A 22563-nucleotide genomic window follows, 5' to 3' on the forward strand; every position below is an offset into this window, starting at 1 on the left:
TCTCAGCATCCCTTATTATAACACAGGGACACTTAGGCCTAAAGAATTTTAAAAACATGCCCAAAGCACTCAACAGACTGTCACTGTTGGGGTGCTTTCTAGAGCCTACATATTTTCTTGGGACTTGGACGAGAATGTGAGAACAATGAGGTTGGAGTGTCAGGGTCCTGAATTCCTGAAGATTCTACCATGTGGTTTGAGATCTCTGAATGGCTTTGATGACACCGGGTTTGGTTTTATTACTGGGAGACAGTACTGGGGTCTGGAGAGGTGGGAAGACGGTGAAAGGAGGAAGTGAAGTGAGGAAGGCTGGACTGAAAGGGGAAGGCGCGCACAGGGTCACCCAAATTGTGGGAGCTTCAGGGTTGGGTCCAGAGAGGGAGCCTAACTTATCCAGATGTCACAAATGACTGGTGTCAAAGCAGAGCTAAAACTCCAGCTCTCCAAAATCAAGACAATAAAAAGGGCAGAGTGAGAGGCGAAGTCAGTCTTTGCAGAAGCTTTTTTTTTTTTAGAAATTCGCTGTCTCAGGGAAACTCAAAAAAAGGCCAAACCAAATCCGTAAAAAAAACTAAGCTCGATTATTTCGTCCACGTGGCACAAGCACAAGCCAAAAAAAAGGGGTGGAGGGTATTGGGGGAAGAAGGGGGTGGAGAGTCACCCGCTCCGCCCTTGCTGGGAGGAGAGGGTCTGCCCTGAGAGCAGACTCCTGACACTGTGGCTGGGGCGCGGCTCAGAGAGCGTCTGATTGAGAAAGCACGGTTTCCGCAAAACCGCTTTACGGCGAGCCCTTCGCCCGCCCACGCCGCTGGAGTCCGGGCGCAGCTGGCCCTTTAAGGGCGGAGAAGTACGCTGTCTCTTTAAGGCAGGTCCTGGTGGTTTCTGTTTTCTGAAGGAAGTGACGGGAGGTGGGATTGAATGAAAAGTGCAAAACAGAGTCTGGAAGCGTCGGAGTTGGGGGCCTGGGCGGCTAGCGGGCTCCGGGATAGCCGTCTCCAACTGCAAGCCGCCGGGGGGCGCGGCTGAGCGCTGCACACGTGTGACCGCGCCACGTTGCGGGGGAAACCCTGCGACCAAGCGACCGGGGAAGCGATCCCTGGAGCCCTGAACTAGTCACCAACTTCGGGCGAAGTTTAGCAGCGCCTCTCTTCTCCCCCACGCGGCGCGCCGGGGCCGCGGAAGGCGGCGGCGGCGGCCCCCGGGGATGCGCCCTCAGGGCCGCCGTGGAATCCCCTCGGCTCCCCCGGCGCTGCTGCTGCTGCCGCTGCTATTGCCGCTGCTGGGGGCGCCGCGCGGCGTGGGCGCTGGGGCTGGCCCGCCGGCAGAGCTGCGGGTCCGTGTGCGGCTGCCGGACGGCCAGGTGACGGAGGAGACCCTGCAGGCGGACAGCGACGCCGACAGCATTAGCTTGGAGCTGCGCAAGTCCGACGGGACTCTGATCTCTTTCACTGCCGACTTCAAGAAGGTGAGGCACACGTGTCCGCACCTCGGGGTCTCAGTAGCGCCAAGCCCTTCCAACGGCAAGATTAAGGTCAGGACAGGGACATAACTTGCCCAAGGTCACTCTGGAAGCTTTCCTGCCCCTTTTTACCCCATTGTCCCCACCAAACTTCTCTGCGCCCCTCTCCAACCACTTCAGTTTCCAGCCTTTCACCTCTTTGCCTTGGGTGCCCTGCCCTCTCTTTACCCCACTCTTTTCCCCACTTCCTCATCTTACCATGAACTTCCAGCTGTTGAACTTCTTTCAAAAGCATTAACTAAGTAACCCGACTCCCATCTTGCAGTCATTTCTGTGTGCTCTAGTGGGGGAAATCCTGGGCTAGAAATCAGAAGGCCTGGAATTTTCCTGTTTCTATGAGATCTTGGGTAAATCCCTTTCCTTCTCTGGGCTTTGTTTCCAGAGTCAGTACAGGGCAGTGAGGTGACATTTCCAGTTTGTGAACCACCTCTCCTTCTGTTTCACTTTCCTGGCTAGGGAAACAGGGTTTCTGGGCAGAACTGATCATCCCTGGTCCCTCCTAAACTGAAAACGCTGCTTTGCCTCTTTGATCTAGAAGACTGGGATTCTTACAGGAGGAGGACCTAGGGAGAGGTATCTGAGCAGGTCTTCTTGCTGTGGGACAGACAGCACCTGTTAGCAGGCCTGGAAGGAGAGCTGACTAACTGCTATGTTTGGGTCCAGGTTGGAGAGAGGGGGAGGGAGACCAGGATTTTCTCAGTTGTATATTGTGCAAGATGAGCCTGGCCTCTGAGGAATGGAAGAGTGGACTTGCTAGGAGGTTAGCAGGAAATAAGCTTGGAAGGGTGAGGAGTGGCTAAGAGATCTAGCAACAAGAATACTGGAGAAAAAGAAGGTGTGTGAGGGTTAAGGTATTCAGAGGGAGTCTCCTGATCTCCGCTCTCCTCATATTGCCCCTCTCCTGGTATCAAGATGCCTTGTGATGCTCTTGAGTCTTTGGATGGTGCAAACAGTTAACTCTTAGCCTGTTCAGCTGCTAACAAAAAGGTTGGAAGTTTGAGCACCTTGGAAGAAAGTCTTGGCAATCTACTTCCAAAAAAATCAGTCACTGAAAACCGTATCAGTCACAGTTCTACCCTGACACATATAGTTTCTCCATGAGTCAGACTCAACTCAACACCCACTGGTCTCTTGGTGAGTATGTGTCTTTGGGGGAATGGAGAAGTAAAACAGATTAGATAGCTGGGCAGTTAAGGAAGCCCAGAGCCTGTAGGACTGTTTCCTGAGCCACCATCTCTCCTCTCAGAGACAGGGGCCTTGAGGGGGAAGGGACAGAGTTTGGAGAGTCAGCTAAGGATCCAGTAACATCACCATAGATAGCAGGGGTGTAGGAGACACAGTAGACTGCTGATTTGCCTCAAGACCACTGAGTTGTCACTGACCTGGGCTACAAACAGAGTGCGGGGTGGTCATAGATGGAATGCTAGTGGCCCTTACTTACTCAGCAGGCCCAAGCTAGTTGGTCAGACTCTGGCAGGGACAGATGAGATTGTGTGTGGAGACAAGGAAGCTGACAGTGCCAGAAGACCTGCTGCTTCTCCATCTAAACTTGAGGGGGATTTTTTCAATTGTTTTCTTTTCCTAGAAAATCCGGGAGGCTGTGATCTGATCTCCTCTACCCTTCAATCCAAACCCTCTGTCCTTGAGACTGAACCTTAGGCCAGGCTGTGAGTTCCCCACCCTCCTGCACACTGAGCCTCCTGCGCATCCTCCTGTGGCCCCACTCGAATCCTGGAAAGAGATTTTCCATCCCTGGCAACAGGGTAGAGCTGAGCTTTTATAGCCTCTGGCTGCAGCAATAAATTCTGTATTACTCTGCCCTAAGAGGAGGGGGCTGGTGTGGCGCTGCAGGTTAATGCACTGGACTGCAAGGTCGCTTTGAGCTACATGGATGGTGATTCATGCTCTCCAGCCACTCCTCAGAAACCTTATACAGGGTCGCTGTAAGTCACATTGACTCAACAGCACTTATCAACAAGAGGAGAGAAGAAGGAGAGTCCAAGTAGCAGGGTTGTGGGGAGTAGGTGAGGGTGCGGTGGAGGGCTCTTGCCCAGTTAGGGAATCCATTTGGAGCTGACTGTAAGAAACCTATTTTAATCCCCACAGTGGTTCAGACCTCTAGGTTTCTAAAATCTGCTTTCAGGTTAGCCTCTGACCCAGAAGCTGGCATTTCACACCTGCCCCTGGTATCTCCAATTTCATCAGCAAGGGAAGGAATTAGGAATAGAAAGTACAGGAAGTGAACCAACTCCTCAAGGCCATGTCCAATCCAGGTTTCTCTGTTAACCTGGGGTGTGGTGGAGTTGGGGAATGCTGGTACCACCCCCTCCTCACAACCCTCTGCCTGTACTGGTCATGGTGGTGATTGTATGCCGTGGAGTTGGTTCCAACTCATAGCAACCCTACATAGGGGTTTTTCCGAGGCTGCAAAAAGGAGCTCTTTACAGGAGCAGAAAGCCTCATCTTTCTCCTGAGGAACAGCTGGTAGTTTCGAACTGCTGACCTTGAGGTTAGCAGACCGACTTGTAACCACACCGCTACCAGAGCAGCTTCCATTCTTGTATCTTCTCACTTTTCTTAATTGCCTGCTCAGTTCTTGGGGCCTTATGCTTCCTAGTCTTTGACTGATGTTTTTTAAGAGCGGGCTGTCTATATTTTTTTTCTATAGAAAAAAAACCTAGAAATTGTGTCTAGTTTCACACAACTAACCCATATGGGGTGGTTCTGGAAACATCTCTAGTCTACTTAAAAACAATGATGCTGTCCTTTTTAATCATCTTTGGGAGAGATGATGGTGAAGACTAGCTGGTTAGCCCTGGGCAAGCTACTTGATCTCTCTAAGCCTTCATTTCTTCACCTGTAAAATGGGAAGAATAATAGGACCAATCCCATGGTTATTTTAAGAACAAAAACAAGGTAGTGTATATGAAGTAGTTAATATGTGTCAGGTGTTAGGTGCTCAAAAACACAAGCTTTTCTTACTGCGGCTCATATAGAATTTCAGCAAGTATCCTCCCTGCTAAACTTGAATGCTAACTTGAATGATGGACTCAAAAGTCACATGGAAAAGCCAGCACTCAATGAGAGCTTCGAGTAACCTTCTTGAAGCTCCAGAATTGTTGAAGTCGTTTTCCTTCTGACAGTCCACCCTGGTGCTGGAAGGGTGGCACAGTTTGCTCTTGTTGGCAGTTTACCCACTCAGTGGTACCATGGAAGAAAGAACTAATGATTTGCTTTCATGAAGATTACTCTCCAGAGCAGTTCTACTCTGAACATATGGGGTCTACATGAATCAGAACTCACTCTATGGCAATGGGTTTGGGGTTTTTTTTTCTGGGGGTGGGGGTGGGGTGTGGAATGAGGCCCTCTGGCTAATTGATCTCACCACCCAGCCTCTCTCTTCAGCCCCCTCCACCCTCCCTGTCTGCCTCTGCTATAAGGCAGGCTTCTAACCTGGGACCCAGGTGAGGATTCTAGTCCCCACAGTTAGCATAGACTGGGTTATTATGTGTTACTGGAAGGTCTGCTGATGATCACGCAGGTTGAAATGGCAGAGCCCAGTGACTTCCCAATTTTGTTGTCCATTAGAGTCACTTGGGGGCTTTGAAAACTCTGGATGCCAACTATACCACAGGGATGAGGGGAAGGCAGGCACCAGGATTTTAAAGCATTCCCTGGTCATTCTAATTCACAGTTTGGGAATGCCCAGGGAAGGGGAGGGGATCTGGAGGAGAGACCAGGTAAGCTTGTAAATGAAGATAGAGTCCAAACTTGCTAACATATTTGAAAACCTATCATTCTCCTCACGATAACCCTAAAGTGTTTTAAGTGTCTATATACTTTAAGCCTAATTCTACATGCCCTCAGTACAAGAACTCTAATTCATAATACACACTCAAGAGGCAGTATTCTTCTTTACAATCTAAATCCTCTACGTGTAATTATACCCAGATGTGCATAATTACTGGGCCTTTGAAACAACAGGCATGTCACCATCCCCAGCCTCTAACCTGGCTTTTGGTCTGATGGGCCCTCTTGGTCTTACCCACATCCCCACCCCAAGCTGGGTTCCTGTCCAAACACTCTTTCCCTTCTGCCCCCCCCCCCCCAGTCTGAGTGCCCACAAGCTGGGGAGGGCATGAGTCATGTTCCAGGATGCCTGGTGTGAAGCTAACCAATGGAAGTACAGGACTGAAAGATACAAGGAAAGTCATGTGTCAGGGCTGGTGGATGGACCAGGAAGGGGAAAGAAGAAATGGACTCCAAAAACGTGATGGAGAGGACAGAGAAGGCCAAGGGCTGGAGTCTGGGAGGAACTAACCAAAATACAAGGAGCCATATGGCAGGATGGGTCAGGTCAGGGTCACTGGGAGGAGATGACCAGGGAGATTGGGAACTTGATCCCTGTCTGGGGCACTGCTGAGTGCCACTAGGCATTCAAAGGGAGAAGCAGCCCAGAGAATGCAAGTGTCCTACCTTGGGGGTTCCCAGTGTGGGTGTGGACACAGGAAACAGCTGCAAGATATAGTCAGTGATGATGTGGAATGTGCAATGGGCCATTTGGCTGCCTGAGGCTGTTTATTCCAAACGGGTATCACTGCATCCCATGGACTTCAGTCAGGAATTGCTTTCAATGACCAGTCTATCCTGCCCTTTCTATGTTAGCTCTCTTACCATTTGGCAGTTTGTCTTGGAGGCTTATGCTGTTGATGGATGGAATGTTGTTTTGGGAACAGAGGAGAGGAAAACTGCTTTCAGCGGAGGCCCAGGTCTTTCTGGAGTGCAGCCTGTTTGCCCAGGGGAGTTTGGGAGAATTTACCAGAAGAAATGGTCAAACTCACTCCCATGAGGCTCAGGGCTCCACCAGTCCCTATACTACAACTGACGCTGGGTTAAAATGTATATATACCCTGGAGCTTGGCAAGCATTTGCTCCCAGGTGGAATCTGATCCAAAGGTCCTGGCTCAGGCAGTGAAGACCACCACCTGGAAACAGCGAGGGCTGGCCTGCTGGAGAGACAGTGAGGAGAGGTAAAGGTGGGGTTCTCAAAGCCACACCTTGTTAATTGCTCTCTCATACATAGCCTCATTTGCTCCTCACCACTGTCATGAGTGTACTGTAGTTCATGCACTTGGCTGCTAACCTCAAGATTGGAAGTTTGAGTCCTTTCACAGGTGTCTCATAAGGAAAGCCTGTTGATCCATTTCCAAAAATTCAGGCACTTAAAACCTTGTAAAGCACAATTTTATTCTGACACACATGGGATGTTCAGGAGTCGGAATTGATTTCTAGGGCAACTGGTTTGGATGGTATTAGAGAAGAATATTAAAAGTACCATGGACTGCCAGAAGAACAAACAAATTTGTGTTAAAAGAAGTTCAGCCAGAAAGAAGTTCAGTTCCAGAAGTGCTTCTTAGCAGCCAGGATGGCGAGACTTGGTCTCTCATAGTTCAGACATTTTATCAGGAAGAACCAGACCCTGGAGAAGTACATCATGCTTGGTAAAGTGGAGGGTCAGTGAAAAAGAGGAAGACCTCCAACAAGATGGATTTGACAGAGTGGCAGCAACAGTGGTCTCAAATATCACAGTGGTGAGGGTGGTGCAGAACCAGGCAGTGTTTCATTCTGTTGTGCATAGGATCGCTATGAGTTGGAACCGACTTGATGGCACCTAACAATAACCATTAGGCCAATTCTGCCTTCATTTTGCAGATGCGCAAACTGAGGCTCAGAGTTACACAGTGATCTTGACAAGATCAAAGTTAATGGCCCAAGATTAGAACCTAGGGAGTGTTCACTGTGCCCTGCTCCTGTCTCAGATCCCATGGCATGCTGGTAGGCTCCTTGCAGAAGCAGCAGGAAACCTGAATAGGGGAGGAGAAGGGTACGAAGGAGGCTAGAGAGAACCTCAGTGCCAAGAAACAGTCGACAGAGAATCTCTCCTCTGTACAGACTTGGGTTGGGAAAGGAAATACTTTGGCAGAGCTCCTTCCCCCCAGGCTCATAACTCCAGATGGATTTAGAGTAGTGACCAGCAGCCTTGTGCCTGAGACCCTTAGCTCCTTCCCCACGGTCTCTGGAGACTGTTTTTAAAAGATCATCCAGATAGTAGGGGCCATTTTTAAAAGATCTCACAGATATCACGCTGAGTTTGCCGAGGTACGTTTTCTTCTCCATTTACTAGCTGTGTGATTCAACAAGCCACTTGACCTCTCTGAGCTTCTCTCCTTGCCCGTACACCAGAACCATAGTGTGAGCATTTACTGAGAAGGCCTGTTGTGAGAAGTAAGTAAGAGGACTGTTGTAAAGTCACATGCCGGTGCCCTAGTTAACCAATCATACCCACTGTCCTTAGGTCTATTCTATAGCGATGTTATAGAGTCCTGGTGTGGCGCTGTGGGTTGATGCACCACACTGCAAAGCCATTTGAACTGCAAGGTTGGCAGTTCAAGCTCACCAGCTTCTCCTCAGAAACCCTGTACAGGGTTGCTATGGGTAGGAATCGACTCAACAGCACTTAACAACATAGCGATGTTATGGAACAGAGAAGTGGTGCCCCATAGGGTTTCCAAGCCTGTAATCTTTACAGAAGCAGACTGCCATATCTTTCTCCTACAGAGCAGCTGTTAGGTTCAAAACACTGACCTTTTCATTAGTAGATAACTGCTTTAACCACTGCTCAACCAGTGGCCCCTGGTTAGTGCTCAGTAAATGCGTTTTTCTCCTCTTCCTCCCTCTCCCAACTGGAAGCCATCGTAGGCATGTGAGAAGGTACTACCAGTGCCAGAGGAGATCCGTACCAGATCTCTTTCACACTGTGAACCATACAAGGTAAGTCAGGAAGTTCTGTTTCTAGAGTTCCAGTTTATACATGCACAGTTTTATTCCAAACAAAATATTCTCTCACTAATACACTCATCTTAGTCTTTGTTATTGTTGTTAAGTGCCATCAAGTCGGTTCTGACTCATAGTGACCCTGGTGTGGCATTGTGGGATAATGCACTGGACCGCAAGGTTGGCAGTTCAAATTCAGCAGCTGATCCTCGGAAACCCTGTACAGGGTCACTGTGAGTTGGAACCAGTTCGATGGTACTTAACAACAACATAGGGTTTCTGAGGAGTGGCTGGTGGGTTTGAACCGCCGACCTTGCAGTTCAAACTCACCTTGTGGTCCAGTGCATTCTCCTGCAATGGTATACCAAGACTCTTAGTCTCATTTGGGTGGCTTCCAAAACAAAAAGTTCAATCAAAACAGTGGCTTCCAAGGGCATCTGCTGGGCCAGTTAAATTCAAAGCAGAGAGTTCAGCTCAGAAGATTATGGTGACTGTGTTTTGGAATTCCAAAGGAGCAATCTTGATACATTTCCTTGAAAGACACAGGACGATCACAAGGACTTATTACAAAGAAGTTTTAAGAAAATAGAAATCGGCATTGGTGAGGAAAAGGCCAGGAAAGTTGTACTGAGGATTTTTTTTTTTTTCATCACAACAGTGTACCTACTCATTCTTAGAGGGTAGCTAGGGCTGTCCTAGGAGAATTTTGTTGGGGAACCTTAGCCATCAGCCCTGCAGCCTTTATCTTTTCCCTTCACGCTCCTTTTTGTTCCCCAAGTATTAGAGAACTTTTTAAACAGCATGATTTAAGTTTCTCAAGGATGCCAAAACTTCTGGTTTGATGCTGTGCAAATCTTAGCATGTAGAAGTTTTCAGGGAAAGGGAGAGAGAGAAACTGCCTGCAAAAGTGTCTAGCCCTGCTACTTGGAGTATCTGTTGAGAAACAGCTTCACGCTTTGATATTTTTGTTTAATAAAGATGTCTCTAATTTTATAGCCGTACTTTCTGACTTACCATCAAATTGTTTCACCTGCTTTTTCTGCTTTGGGGACCAAATCATCATTAGTTTGCAAGTGTTTAAGTGGCTGCCACTGGAGATTCAGATAAAGAGTCAGGGATGGGGAACAGGAATCTGGGTGAGAAAGAAGAGTAGAGCCCCAATTTAGGAGCCCTGAGTCAGCAGGACAGTGGGGCGCAGTTGATCCACATAAAGCCTCACTCACATTGTTCTTCAGGCCAGCCAGACAGTAGCAACTTTTGGGATTTGGCTGACAGAGCAGTCGGGGCTCTGCAGGAGGTAGGAGGCAGAGGCATGTTCCTGGTTTGTACACTAAGGCCCTGTAACAAGAAGCCTCTCTGTTCAGGGCCTAGCGCTAAGGGTCTCAGTAAACAAAACACCACCAAACCAGCTGCTGTTGAATTAATTCCAACTCATGGAGATCCCATGTGTGTCAGAATAGAACTTTGTTCTACCGGCTTTTTAATGGCTGATTTTTCAAAAATGGATTGCCAGGTTTTCTTTCTAAGTACCTCTAGGTGGGTTTGAAGTGCCAACCTTTTGGTTAGTAGCTAAGGGCTTAATCATTTTTACCACCTAGATCCTCCATACATCTCATAATAAGGTGACCTGAGTCCTGGAAACGGCTGGGAATGAACCTGACCTGGCTTTTGGTGAACTGTTTCTGCTAGAAGGACTGGGTGAGCATCACGGTGCTTCGGTGTCCTCAAAGACACAGCCAGTCTGGGGTTAGGAAGACATTGATTCCTTGCCAGCTCTCCCACTCCCCCATCCCCGCCCCCAGCTCAATGACACTCGCCCCTTCTCTAGCCATAAAGCAGTCCTAGCCAAGAGCTGAGGAATAAATGTTTCAATTGGCTCAGGTTAGACTTCAGAATCACATGCTCAGGCATGATGGGAGGAAGACCAAAATGACAGAGGAAACTTCCAAAGGAGAGCACCAGTTGTCCAGGAGCAAAGCTGGGACCTGAGGAACATGGGGCAAGTTGGGGCCTCCAGCTTGGGATATGCACACACCATGGTGGGCTGGGACAGGAGTATTCAGAGATGAGACAGCTCTGCCATCCTGGTCTCTCAGTGGAAGGCTGGGCAGGTAGCTGGGTCAGAGACAAGGGAATTTCAATACTCTCTCCCCTTAGAAAGAGCTTTCTGGATGCGGGTGCTGAAGAAGGGCACAGAAAGAGTATGGTGGGAGCTAGGAGTTGGTAATAGGGAAGACACAGGGAGTGGAGGCTGTAAAGGGGCAGAGAAAGGGAGAAGGAGGTATGCTGGGCTGGAGCTGAGGTAATGTGTCTATGAGGGAATGTGTAGGGGAGACGCTGTCAATGAGAGGTTTATGTGTGAGGACTAAAGGAAGACGTGTGACATTCTGTGTGAGGAAAACTGTTTAGACTGCTGGTAAGAAAGGGTGTGTGGGAGATGAGTCTGGAGGATTTCACTGAGGGGGAGAGAGTGCGGGAGAACTAAGAAGATGTGTCTGTGAGACAGTCTCTGTAAGGTACCACAAATGACTCTGAGAGAAAGGAGGTGAGGGAGCGGCCCCACAGAGAGACTGAGAGGATTCCTGTGGTACGGGAAGATGTGTGTGTGTATGTGTGTGTGTGTGTGTGTGAAGGAGACTAGGAATGCACAACTGTGCCACAGTGTGAAGGAGAGAGAGAGGGTTAAGATTGGGAGCAACTGTGTGTGAAAGAGAGATTGTTTGAGAAGCAGCAAGTATGTGTAGAAGATTATGGGTGTGTGGTCTGTGAATGGGGGCGAGCAGATGTGAAGTCTGTGTGGATGAGTTAGGCTGAAACTTGACTGTGTGAGTAATGTAAAACCCCAAATAACACTGGCTTGAGCCAAACAAAATTTGTTTCCTTCGTTACAGTCTTATCAAAGCCTGAAAGTTGGCAGGCCAGGACCATGTGACAGCTTCACATGATCAGGGACCCAGGGGCGCCTTCTGAAATGTTGCATGTGGCTTCTACATCAGGGTCAGAGATGGCTGTTCAAGCTCAACCTGCATATCACCTGCAGGAAGGAGAAGGGAGCTATGAAAGGCAGGAGGAGCCTTCCTATTAAGCAACAGTTTTGCTTCACTCTCTTTGGGCATACTGGAGTCATGTGGCCATACCTAGTTACAACATTGTTGTTAAGTGCTGTCGAGTCATTTCAGACCCATAGCGACCCTGTATAGGGTTTCCAAGGAGCAGCTGGTAAGCTTGAACCACAAACCTTGTAGTTCAAACGGCTTTGCAGTCTGGCACATTAGAACACACAGCGCCACACCAGGATTCCCTAGTTACAATAGAGACTAGGAAGTACCTTTATTCCAGGTGTCTTTTTAAAGATGGGGATTCTGTAACTAATGAGGAAGGACAGAATGGGAATTTGGGAGCCCCTGGCATTTTCTGTCCCAGCCTGCTGAGAGGAGGAGGGGTGGGGATGGGCAGTAGAAGACAGCATACAGGATACAGTACACTATGTCTGCTGTCAGAATTACTGAGGGCTGGGCCCTGGGCTTTTTCTTCAGAGCCTCTCTCTGCTGTTTTTTCACGTGTTTACCTGGAGTCCCAGAACAACTGACCCAGAGAAGTCTTCTCTATGAAATCCAATCGCTCTCAAAAAGATGACATTGCAGAGAATACAAAGAAAGTTTTAGGCAAGGACTAAGTTGGGAGCTTGGAAGATCAGAAACATTATTGGACATAGAGTCAGGAGGTCTGGGGTTCTGGTTTGGACTCTGCAGTGGTGTGGCTTGTGAAGGTCATTTTCCTGCTGGAACCTCAATGGGCCATGAACTAGATGACCCCTTAACCCTTCTAGGAACCAGAATAGCAGCTGTAGGAATACCAGCCTATATTGTTCTTAAGTGCTGTGAAGTCGGTGTCAACTCATAGCCACCCTGTATAAGGTTTCTGAGAAGTGGCTGATGGGTTTGAACTGCCAACCTTGCAGCTAGTAATTCAGTGTTTATCCTGTAGCACCCCAACTGGACTCTTATAGAAGCCACCTATAGGGAAACCAAGAGGAAGAGTTTTCTTCTTGTTCAAGGTGACTGAGTTGATGAAGGCCCGGTGGTCATTCACTCAACTCATAGTTGTCAAGCTTAGCTATGTACCCGATACTGCATAAATAATACACAGAGTTGCTGCCCGGGAGGGTGGAAATAAGTAGCCCTGAGCAGGGATAGATCCTGGTGGATCTCAATGACTTGTGAGGAAAGAGGCCCTCTGGCTACAACTTCGATTTAAATCTGATCTCAACTCAGATCTGATCTGTTCATGTCACAGCCAGGCTCAGTGACTTCCAGCCACCACAAAATTAAGCTCAGATTCCTTAGTCCAGGAAGGCCCTGGAAACATGCCAACAGCTGACATGCTTAGCTGCTAACCAAAAGGTTGAAAATTGGAGTCTACTCAGAGGTACTTCACAAAAAAGACATGGGGATCTAGTTCTGAAAACTCACCCATTGACAACCCATTTCTACTGTGACACACAAAGTGGTCATCATGAGTTGGAACTGATTCAGCCACAACTGTTATCCTAAAATCTACCTACTTCTACCCCTTACTTAAAAATACAGACAGAAGACTGCAGCAAACAGTTACATTCTCCATTTGCCATGCCTTCAGCATGGCCCACAGTCCTGTAGTGCTCTGGACTGGTAACCACAAGGTCAGTGGTTCAAGCCCATCAGCTGTTCCTTGGAAACCCTGAGTCAGAACAGATTCAAGGACACTTAACACAACAACTACACGATCCAGAGTTTGATTCTAGGTCTGTGCTCACTACTTCTTCCAGGTGGCTTGCTTCTGGTGGGTTAAAGGTTCCTGGAAGTTTATGGGAAAAGGAACCTGATGAAACTGTCCAGTAGATTGAGTCCTAAGCCTGAGGAGTCTGCCTCAGGCCCCATACCATGTCCCCAGGTCAGAACCTCTGGGCTCTTTCCCAGCTAATCTAAGCCCATCTGCCTTGGGCTTTAGGCCACATTCGTGAATCTGCCCAGGGGTCTCCCAGAGAGAAGGAAGACTTGGGAGCCAGTCCTCCATTCATCTGGACTGGGTTTAGCATCTGTCTTGATGTCCTCTGAAGCAGGAAGACCACTTCATTAGTACTTCCCTCTGTGCGTAAGGACAGAAACACCTGAGAGCTGAATAGCGCGAGTCTGAGGTGTAAGAGGGACAGGTAGGAAGACACAGGTTAGGATGATGGAGCCCCATTACCAAATATTTAGATGCAGGTACTGGGATTGCCCTCGCCCTCCCAGGGGTCAGAAGAAACAGGATTACAAATACTTAAGAATTCAGAATTCAAGAGGGCAGGCAGGCAGTTTAGAAGGGTGTCCTGCCTCTAGGAGACAGCTTGCAGGATCCTCATCTCTTCACAGAGCCTTGGTCAAGCACCTACTTTTATCAGATGTCATTGTTTGTCAGTCTTGAAGAGCTTGAGCAGAGCTGACACACTGACCTGGTGGACCTCTGGGCCTGAGCAGTGTCTTTAGCTGGGCCTCAAGGACATTAGAGTAAATGACTACATGATCAAGTGGCATCTTAAGGGGTTGTGGACCACACAGGGTGACACTGTTAGAGGGGTGATACCAAAATGACTGTCTATAAAATTGTTGTTTAGTGTTTCACCAGAAACTCATCCGTTTTTATAACAATATCCTGTAGTTAGTTACAACAGCAAAAACATTTTTCATAAGCCCAGCTTACCATTGTTGTTGTGTGCCGTGGAGTCGTTTCTGACTCATAGCAACCCTGTACAGAGTTTCCAAGGCTGCAAATCTTTACGGGAGCAGAAAGCCTCATCTTTCTCCCACGGAATAGCTGGTAGTTTCGAACTGCTGACCTTGAGGTTAGCAGCCTGATTTGTAACCATTACGCTACCAGAGCTCCTTAGTTTACTTTTGGGACCTTCGAGATGGGCTCTGTTCACAGCTGTCATTATTAACCAATTACAGGGATGCTTTGAATCACATGGTTTCATCCACAGATACTGCAAACATGCCGTGTTTTCTTTGTTGCTGTTGTTTTATAATCACTGATTCGTCAAATTTTCTGGCATTTCAGCTGCAATATCATGGCCTATCATAAGGGCCTATAACAATAGCTTTATTGATAACCAAGTTGTAATTAAAGGAAAAGGAGAAAAATAAAAAATGACTTTCACTCAGTTACTGATAATGTTGTAACTAGTAATGTTATATAATTCAATGAAGAAAAAACTTTACAGTTTTGTTGTTAGTGTTCTTATAATCTAAGAAATATTTCATTTAAGCAAGTTACAACTATGTTGATCACATAGTCTATAATTATAGGAGCTCTGGTAGCGCAGTGGGTTATATACATTGGAGTGCTAACTGTGTATCAGTATTCGAATCTACTTGCTACTCTGTGGGAGTAAGATGAGACATTTTGCTCCTGTAAAGATTTACAACCTCAGAAACCTTATGTGGTTGTTGTTAAGTACTGTTGAGTCAGTTCTGACCCATAGTGACCCTGTATAGGATTTCCAAGGAGCCACTGGGGAATTTGAACTGTCGATCTTGGGTTCAAACCAACCTTGTGAAAAACAAGGTCAAAATGAGTCAGAACCTACTCAACGGCACACCACCACCACCACATCCTTGAATTAAAATTAATAATAAACATTACTCAGGATTCTGTATGGTTTAGTACAGGTGGGGGGTAACACCAATGGGTGGCACCAACAACAGTGACATCACTGGTTGACACATGACCTTGTGGTTAAGAGACTGAGGCACTGGAGTCAGGCTGCCTAGACTAAAATTCCCTTAGACCCATGACCTTGGAACACGTTCCCCAAATCCAAATTCAATAATAATCATAGCTCCTACCTCCAGGAGTTGTTGTAAGGATTTCAAGTAGGTTAACATCCTTTGTGACTCATAGCAACAATGGTTTGCCTTTTCCAGTTATCAACTTCTATAAATCTTTGTCTCTCTCACACACACACACAAATAGAAGATACAGAGGAAATGAGAAATTCTCTCAATGAGAAATTTTCATTCCCTCTCTGCACCTCTAGTCAAAATGTTATTCTCATTTCTGTAGCATTTTGTTATGTATTGTTAGTAGAGATGCAGGGGGAAAAAAGTCCCCATTTCTTACACCCCATGTCTGGTCTCTAAATTCAAATATTGTCATCCCAAGCAGTGAGCAGTCAGAGCAATCCTCAGACCACAGGGTGGTACATGTAACCTGCCGTATAGGAGATGCTACCTTGGTAGGGTTCAAGGTCAAGATCAGACCTGAAAACACTCAGGAGGTAGATGTTGGATCCTGCCTGCCTTAAGCTCTAGGAGGGGAAGTCTGGTGTCAAGTCTCATCTGGCAGGAATTGAGCTCGGAATGGGATATGGTGTGAGTATACCAGCCTTCAGTCTCCCCTCAGTTGACCAGAGTGAATGAAAGATCAGATGGCCCTGTCTGGCAGGGCAAGAAGATTCCAGCATCACTACCCAAGAACGGATTTCCTGTGGAGAGGAAGTTAGTCTGAGCTCTGACTCACAAGTCTCTGGGATCATAGGAGCTCTGTGGAACCTTTTCTCACTAGCTGGACCTCAGTCTCGTCTTCTGCAATATTGGTGAGATATATCCTCATATATAAACAATCGTTGGAGAAGGATGTCATGCTGGGTAAGGTGGAAGGTCAGAGAAAAAGAGGAAGACCTCTAACGAGATGGATCGGCCAGGTGGCATCATTGATGGACTCAAGTGTGGCAGCAGTAGTGAGGTTGGCCCAGGATCGGACATTGTTTCATTCTGTTGTGCATAGGGTCGCTGTGAGTCGGTACCAACTCAATGGCACCTGACAACAACTAAGCTGTGTATGAAAGTTCACATTCCCACCATCCCCTGATGCTATCAGAAGTTTGCCATGTGGTTGGATGAGAAACATTACAGCATTCTAGAAGTCATGCTCCAGTATCAGCTATTGGCTGGAGTCCAGTAACAGCTGTGCTGGTTCTTCCCCTCCCCACCCCCCCTTTCATTCTCCACAGGAGGTCAATTTCTAGATGGGCATCACCTGGGCTTCCTCACCTTTTGGCTGCAGCCAATGAGACAGCACCAGCAGATGGGAGGACAGAAAAGAGAATCCTGGATATATAATCCCAGTCCTTCTGCCTTGGTGTCACTCCTCTGATAGTGACCCCATTCTTCCAACACTCCAGATCTTTGGGTCACTATTTCCTCCTGTTGTCCCTTCAGCCCTGGAAGGGGTCCTGGCTTCTCAGTGTTGCTACTGTCTGGGAGCTTGTTCCCTTAACCCTGCTCACATCTCTGTAAATGGGCAATGCCTTCACTTTGAGTGCAGAGACCCTGACTGAGACAACAGTGGTCCTTGCTGGGGGTGGATGTCGGGTATCCAGAGGAATGGACAGTGGAAGGGAAGAAGGCACAGCTGAAGTAGGGAGCACAGGAGTACCAGGGTTCAACTTAGGAGTACCAGACCTCAGGACTTCCAAGCAAGCAAGAGAAGGAAGGCTAACAAGCAACATTGGGATCCAGGGCCAGCAGAGCTGGACTGTACACCCTGCCTTTCAAGGGGAGTGGCCACATCTCTAAGGTGATCAGCTCACTGGCTTGCCCCTGCTACGGGCCATGCTGTAATAGAGTCCTAAACAGCAAGAGATAGACTGGAATGACTCTTCACTGGTACTTCTCCCCCATCCTACATCATGGGAAGAGCAGCCTCCAGACGGGAACTCCCTTGATTTCTGGCACCATACCACTACCCAACCTGCATCCACACCTACCTTTCCCGGCTCTCACCTGCTGTAATGATTGTGCCTCATCTCCCCCCAACCCAGGGCTCTGAACCCTAGCCCCTTCCCTTCCCCTGGGGACCTGTCTCTGGAGAAATTGTCCCCTCCCTTCCTCTTCTACCTCTCTCCTGCCTCCTTCCCATCATCCCTGATGGTTTAAAATGTTTCCCATATTAAAAACACCTCCTCAAACCCAAGTTCCTCTCCACCTATGCCCTATTTCTCTCTCAGAAACTTCACAAGCTTCTTGCAGTATTTGCCTCCCCAGCAATTCCCAGCCTTGGTGTTGTGATTTAGGGCTTCAAACGTGTTCATTCCTATTCAACCCCCTGCTAGGAGTCCCCAGGTCTGTACCCACCTCCTCATACTGAATCACTTGTTAAATGTAGATTCTGATTCAGTATACCTGGGGTGGAAAGGCAACTTCTCAGTAGGGGATTGAGTCGGAATGAACCAGTTAGAAGCTCTGTTGAGACTCAAGGCTATGTTGAAATCAGCTATGCTGATTTCAGTAATTGGCTAGTGAAACTGGCAGACTATTTCTCATATAGCTCTACTCTAAATGTCTAATTTGGAGTCCTGATGTGGCACTGTAGGATAAGCAGATTGGTTTGAACTGCAAGGTCAGAAGTTCAAACTCACCAGCCACTCTTAGAAATTTTATGCAGTGTTGCTATGAGTTGGAACCAACTCAACATCACTTAACAACAAATGTCTAATTTAAAGCAGATTCAAGGTCCTCCTTCTATGAACTTTACCCTTTCACACTTGTGATTCTCTCAGTCTGTGACCCAGCCAGCCTGTACTGCATGGAGCTTCCCGAATGTTCCATGGCCCTTCCTGGAATAGGCCTTCTCTTGTACCAATCCCACCCTCTCCCACCTCTACACCCAAAATTGGGGATCTCAGCTTAGGTGTCTCTTCTTCCACAAGAGTTTCTCGATGTCCTCCCGGATTAGGTTAAGGTGTGCTCCCCCAGCAGACCCCCAGAGCACCCTCTGCTTTCCTGTTAGAACACTTGTCCCATTATGAGAGATATGCCTATTTGTATTTTTAATTACCTCATATGCTTGTGAAGCTGGACAATGAATATGGAAGACAGAAGAAGAATGGATATGTTTGAATCATGGTGTTGGCCAAAAATCCTGAATATACCATGTTCAATATGTTTCATATTCCACTGCCAGAAGAATGAACAAATCTGTTTTGGAAGAAGTACAGCTGGATTGCTCCTTGGAAGTAAAGATGGCAAGACTTTGTCTCATATACTTCGAGCATGTTTCCAGGAGGAACCAGTTCTTGGAGAGGACATCATGTTTAGTAACGTAGAGGGTCAGTGAAAAAGAGGCAGACCCTCAGTGAGATGGGTTGATACAGTGAGTGCAACAAATGGCTTAAACACAACAATTGTGAGGCTGGGAGAGGACGGGGCAAGAGTTCATTCTGTCCATAGTCAGCATGAGGCGGAATTGACACAATGGCACCTAACAAAAAGACAGTGAGATTCCTGAGGGCAAGACAGTGCCTGATTCTCTGTGATCTTCCCAGTTGATCGTGTGCTGCTTAGCTCCACCTGGTAACCAATACCTGTTTCATACAGATGATGGCAGGAGGTATGGCACTGGCCTCCTGCATGTGTAGAGGGGAACTGATATGTAACTGAGAGGTTCTAGAGGGCAGCTTTGGGAGGCAAGACATTTTCACTAGAATCAGGACAGACAGCTTGACACTGTTCTAGTGCTAACTCAACAAGGCTGGCTGACTAACCAGGCTATGACTGTGCTGTTAGAAAGTCCAGCCTTTGATTGGGACCATTGACTAGACATACCTAACAATCTCTCTCTACCCTGAAACTAAAATTCATCCTCTCAACATTGCCTGCAACTAGGGTCCTCATCTTTGGTTCTCCCTGTCATGGTCAGCCACTCTTGGTAGGATGTGATTTCTCCAATGTCCTGGGATATATTGCCAATGGAGGTGCTCCCACACTCCCATCACCACCAGAGGGCGCACTGGGCCTAGACTTGCCCCGAGAGTACCACGGGATCAGAAAGACCTGGTCTGAAGCGGGCTATTTTGTTAAGTGCTGTCGAGTCTATTCCGATCCACAGCGACCCTGTATAGGGTTACCTAGGAGCGGCTGGTGAGCTTGAACCACCGACCCTTCAAAACACTTCGCAGTCCAACGCCTTAACCCACAGCACCACGCCAGGACTATTGTTGTTGTTAAGTGCCATCGAGTGGATTCCGACCCATAGGGAACCAGTATAGGGTTTCCAAGGAGCCGCTTGTGAGTTTGAACCACCAACCTTGCAGTTCAAACGACTTTGCAGTCTGACGCATTAGCCCACAGTGCCACACCAGGACTATTAAGAACTAGGAATTAGACTGGCCAAGGCCAGGCTCATTGAAGGTGCAATCTGAGTGGCCGAGTATAACAGACACAATGCTTGCCCCAATCTCAAGAAATTAATTCAAAGGCAATTGTTGTTTCAGTGTTTTTAAATTAAGTGCATATTTCTACTGAACCTTTGAAATGTGCTATGTTTGTGTGTCCTCCTCCCCCAGATACAAGTGAAGGCAGAGGGCATACCAGGGGCAGGATACTAGCTAGTGTTCTCTCAGGTCCATTCCCTAGAAACAGTTGCTTTATCCTAGTTGCTGGAACACCTCCAACTTTATCACCCTGACACTAACCCCCTCCACCCCTGTTCTGCAACACTCCTCCTTGAAGTGGTGCCATTACATTACATTTACCTCTAAGGTATAGTTCAAAACAAGCCTGGAAGTCCATCCTCCCATCTAACAACCTTTGGGAAGCCACAGTTTCTTGATCCACTCCTGTTGGCAACCCCTATGCAAGGAAAGGACCCCCACCCTGCACCCCTAAAGCCTGGCTGGCATAAAGACAGAAACAACTAGAAGGGACTTGTTACTTGGTGGCCTTCCAGAATGCCTTGCTCTCCACCCTTCTCTCAGCCCTGACAACTCAATCCAGCTGCCATGACAGGAAATGGGAGTGAGCAACAGAGTCTGCAGCCAAGGGAGCCAAGTCTCTGCTTCAGTGCGGAGTAGGGCTGGGCCCACCTCCCTCCCCCTGCACCATCTCTGAGTCCTATAGCATGTTTTCTGCAAATACATCCTAGCACCTTCTGTCCCTGAAACAAAGCAGCTGTTAGTATGATCCAGTGGAAAGGGAGCCTAAGGAGGGGGCTAGAGGTGCCCAGAGGTACAGCTGAGAGGTACAGATGTCACCCCTCCTCCCCCGCAGGAAGACCTAGGGAGGGGTCAGAGTTGGTCACAGTTTCAGAACCACAGCATCCTGGAGGAAGGCTTTGGGTATTCTGAAGAAGTTCTCTAGGTATTGACAGAGAGGGGGAGGGGTGAGGGATACTTTGCATTTCATTTGCATATATTTGCATAACACTCTCTTGATGTCCAAAGGCACTGAAATTTCCTGTCCTTGCTTCTTTATCCCTTTCTCTCCACTGTTTGGAACCCAGGAGCAATCCCCTGTCTTTCTCCCCCTTTCCACACCTTTTCCTCTTCCAGGCTAGACAGACTTGGGAGTATTAGCCCCAGGAGGTTGACGCCTTCCCACCACCTCTCATCAGCCCAGGAATCACAAGCTGGTTTCACGGGAACTCTGAGCGCTGGGAAGGAGAGAGGGTTAAAGTGGTCTTTTTCTCTCATTCCAGTTCATCTAATTGAAGTGATGATCAAGTGAGACTCTAGTGGGAAAGAAATGGATAAAAATGGTCAATTCTACCTTGCCCCCATACACACATGATGACCCACCACCCAGCGTTCTCAGACATGGGAAGACCACGTGAATGAGGAATGGAGAAGAGTATCAGGGAGGGTCCTTGTCTGACCTTGGACAAATCTCTCCCCCTAAAACCCTATACAAGGTCGCTATGGGTCGGAATCCACTCGATGGCACTTAACAACAACAACAATGCACCTCAGGTTCCTTATTTGAGGGGTCAGGTACCTTCCACATCCAGTTATATGATCATGAGAAGAGAAGGGAAGGGTTGGCTCAGACTCAAAAACCAGAGGACAGGATTAAAAGCTTGGGCTTTTTTTTAAACAGCCAGACCTGGGTCTGAATTTCGACTCCATCATTTACTAGCTCCCTGAAGTACTTAGGTGGTACAAATAGTTAATGTGCTCAGATGCTAACCAAAAGCTGGAGTTCAAGTCCATCTAGAGGCACCTTAGAAGAAAGACTTGGCAATCTACTTCCAAAATATCAGTCATTGAAGACACTATGGAGCACAGTTCTGTTCTGACGCACGCGGAGTCACCAGGGTTCAGAATCAACTCAATGTCAACTGTTGTTTTGTTGTTTTGTTGTTGTTTGTTTAAACTTCCCCAATTCACAGTTTCCTTATCTATAAAAGAGGGCTAATAATTGTACCTTACTTCTAAAGTTGTGCTGATTAAATAAGATGGTGTGTGTTCTGTATGTAGGGCAGTTCTTGGCACATAGAATGTGCTCAGTCAATATTTATGAATGACTGAGTCAATGAATGGACATGAGAAGTCTCTGCCACCACTATCACCACCCACCTTGTTTGGAACCCAAAGTCATGCTTCCAACTACGAGCCTCGAAGGCCCTATCTGCCTAAGTGGGCCCCACCCCAAGAGATCCACCTTCTGCCCTATCCTTGAGACCCCAGAATTCTAGACCTCTTGAGCAGGAAAATATTAAAAACCTACTGCCAGTGAGTCAGTTACAACTCGTAGTAATCCTGGTTTCAGAGACTGTAAATCTTTATAGTAAATCTATATTCATCATTCTGCTGTGAAGTGACTGTTAGGTTTGAACCATCGATATGTGGTTAGCAGCCAATGCCTAACCCATAGTGTCACCATGGCTCCTTCTGGGGCAGAAAAATACCTTGTAAATCACCAATGCTCCTCTGACATCTGAAAGACTCAATGTCCAGAGAAGAAATGTGACTTTGTATACTAAACAGAGCAACAGGTCCCAGATAGGGTGGTCAGAGTTTGCCCCTTTGTAAACAGTCATGCAAATGAAGTGCAAACACATATACGGAAATCACAAGCCCACCGGGGTATATAAACTATGTGCAGACATTCTTCTAGAATGATGGTAGTTTAAGTACAGCTGTAGATAAGAGATGGACCTCAGAAACCAGGCCAACTTGAAGTGGAAGAGGGAGGTAGGGAGAGGAGGGGAAGAAAGGAATAGTGTCCAGTGTCACTGACCTTTCCCCTTCAACCAGCAGAAACAGGAGGAAGGGCCCCCTCCCTTCTTGCCTTCTTGCTGGAATGGGAAAAAGAGAGGTCAAGATGTGACTTGGGGAGGACGATTTTTATTGACCTGAAGAAGTACTTGTGGTGCTGTAGGATACACACTGGACTGCTAACCTCAAGGTCAGT

At 47.6% G+C, this 22563-nt stretch overlaps 1 protein-coding gene across 1 annotated transcript in view; it reads left to right on the forward strand.

Moving 5' to 3' along the window:
* Nucleotides 1-1204: 1204 nt before the first annotated feature.
* The window catches only part of POU2F3 (POU class 2 homeobox 3), a 159987-nt gene continuing 138628 nt past the window's right edge, over nt 1205-22563 (forward strand). The window contains exon 1 of the mRNA XM_006833993.1: nt 1205-1465. Coding sequence (XP_006834056.1) covers nt 1205-1465 — 261 coding nt within the window. The remainder of the gene's footprint in view (nt 1466-22563) is intronic.

Source organism: Chrysochloris asiatica, unplaced genomic scaffold (genome assembly GCF_000296735.1).
Source record: "Chrysochloris asiatica unplaced genomic scaffold, ChrAsi1.0 scaffold00008, whole genome shotgun sequence".
NCBI lineage: Eukaryota > Metazoa > Chordata > Mammalia > Afrosoricida > Chrysochloridae > Chrysochloris > Chrysochloris asiatica.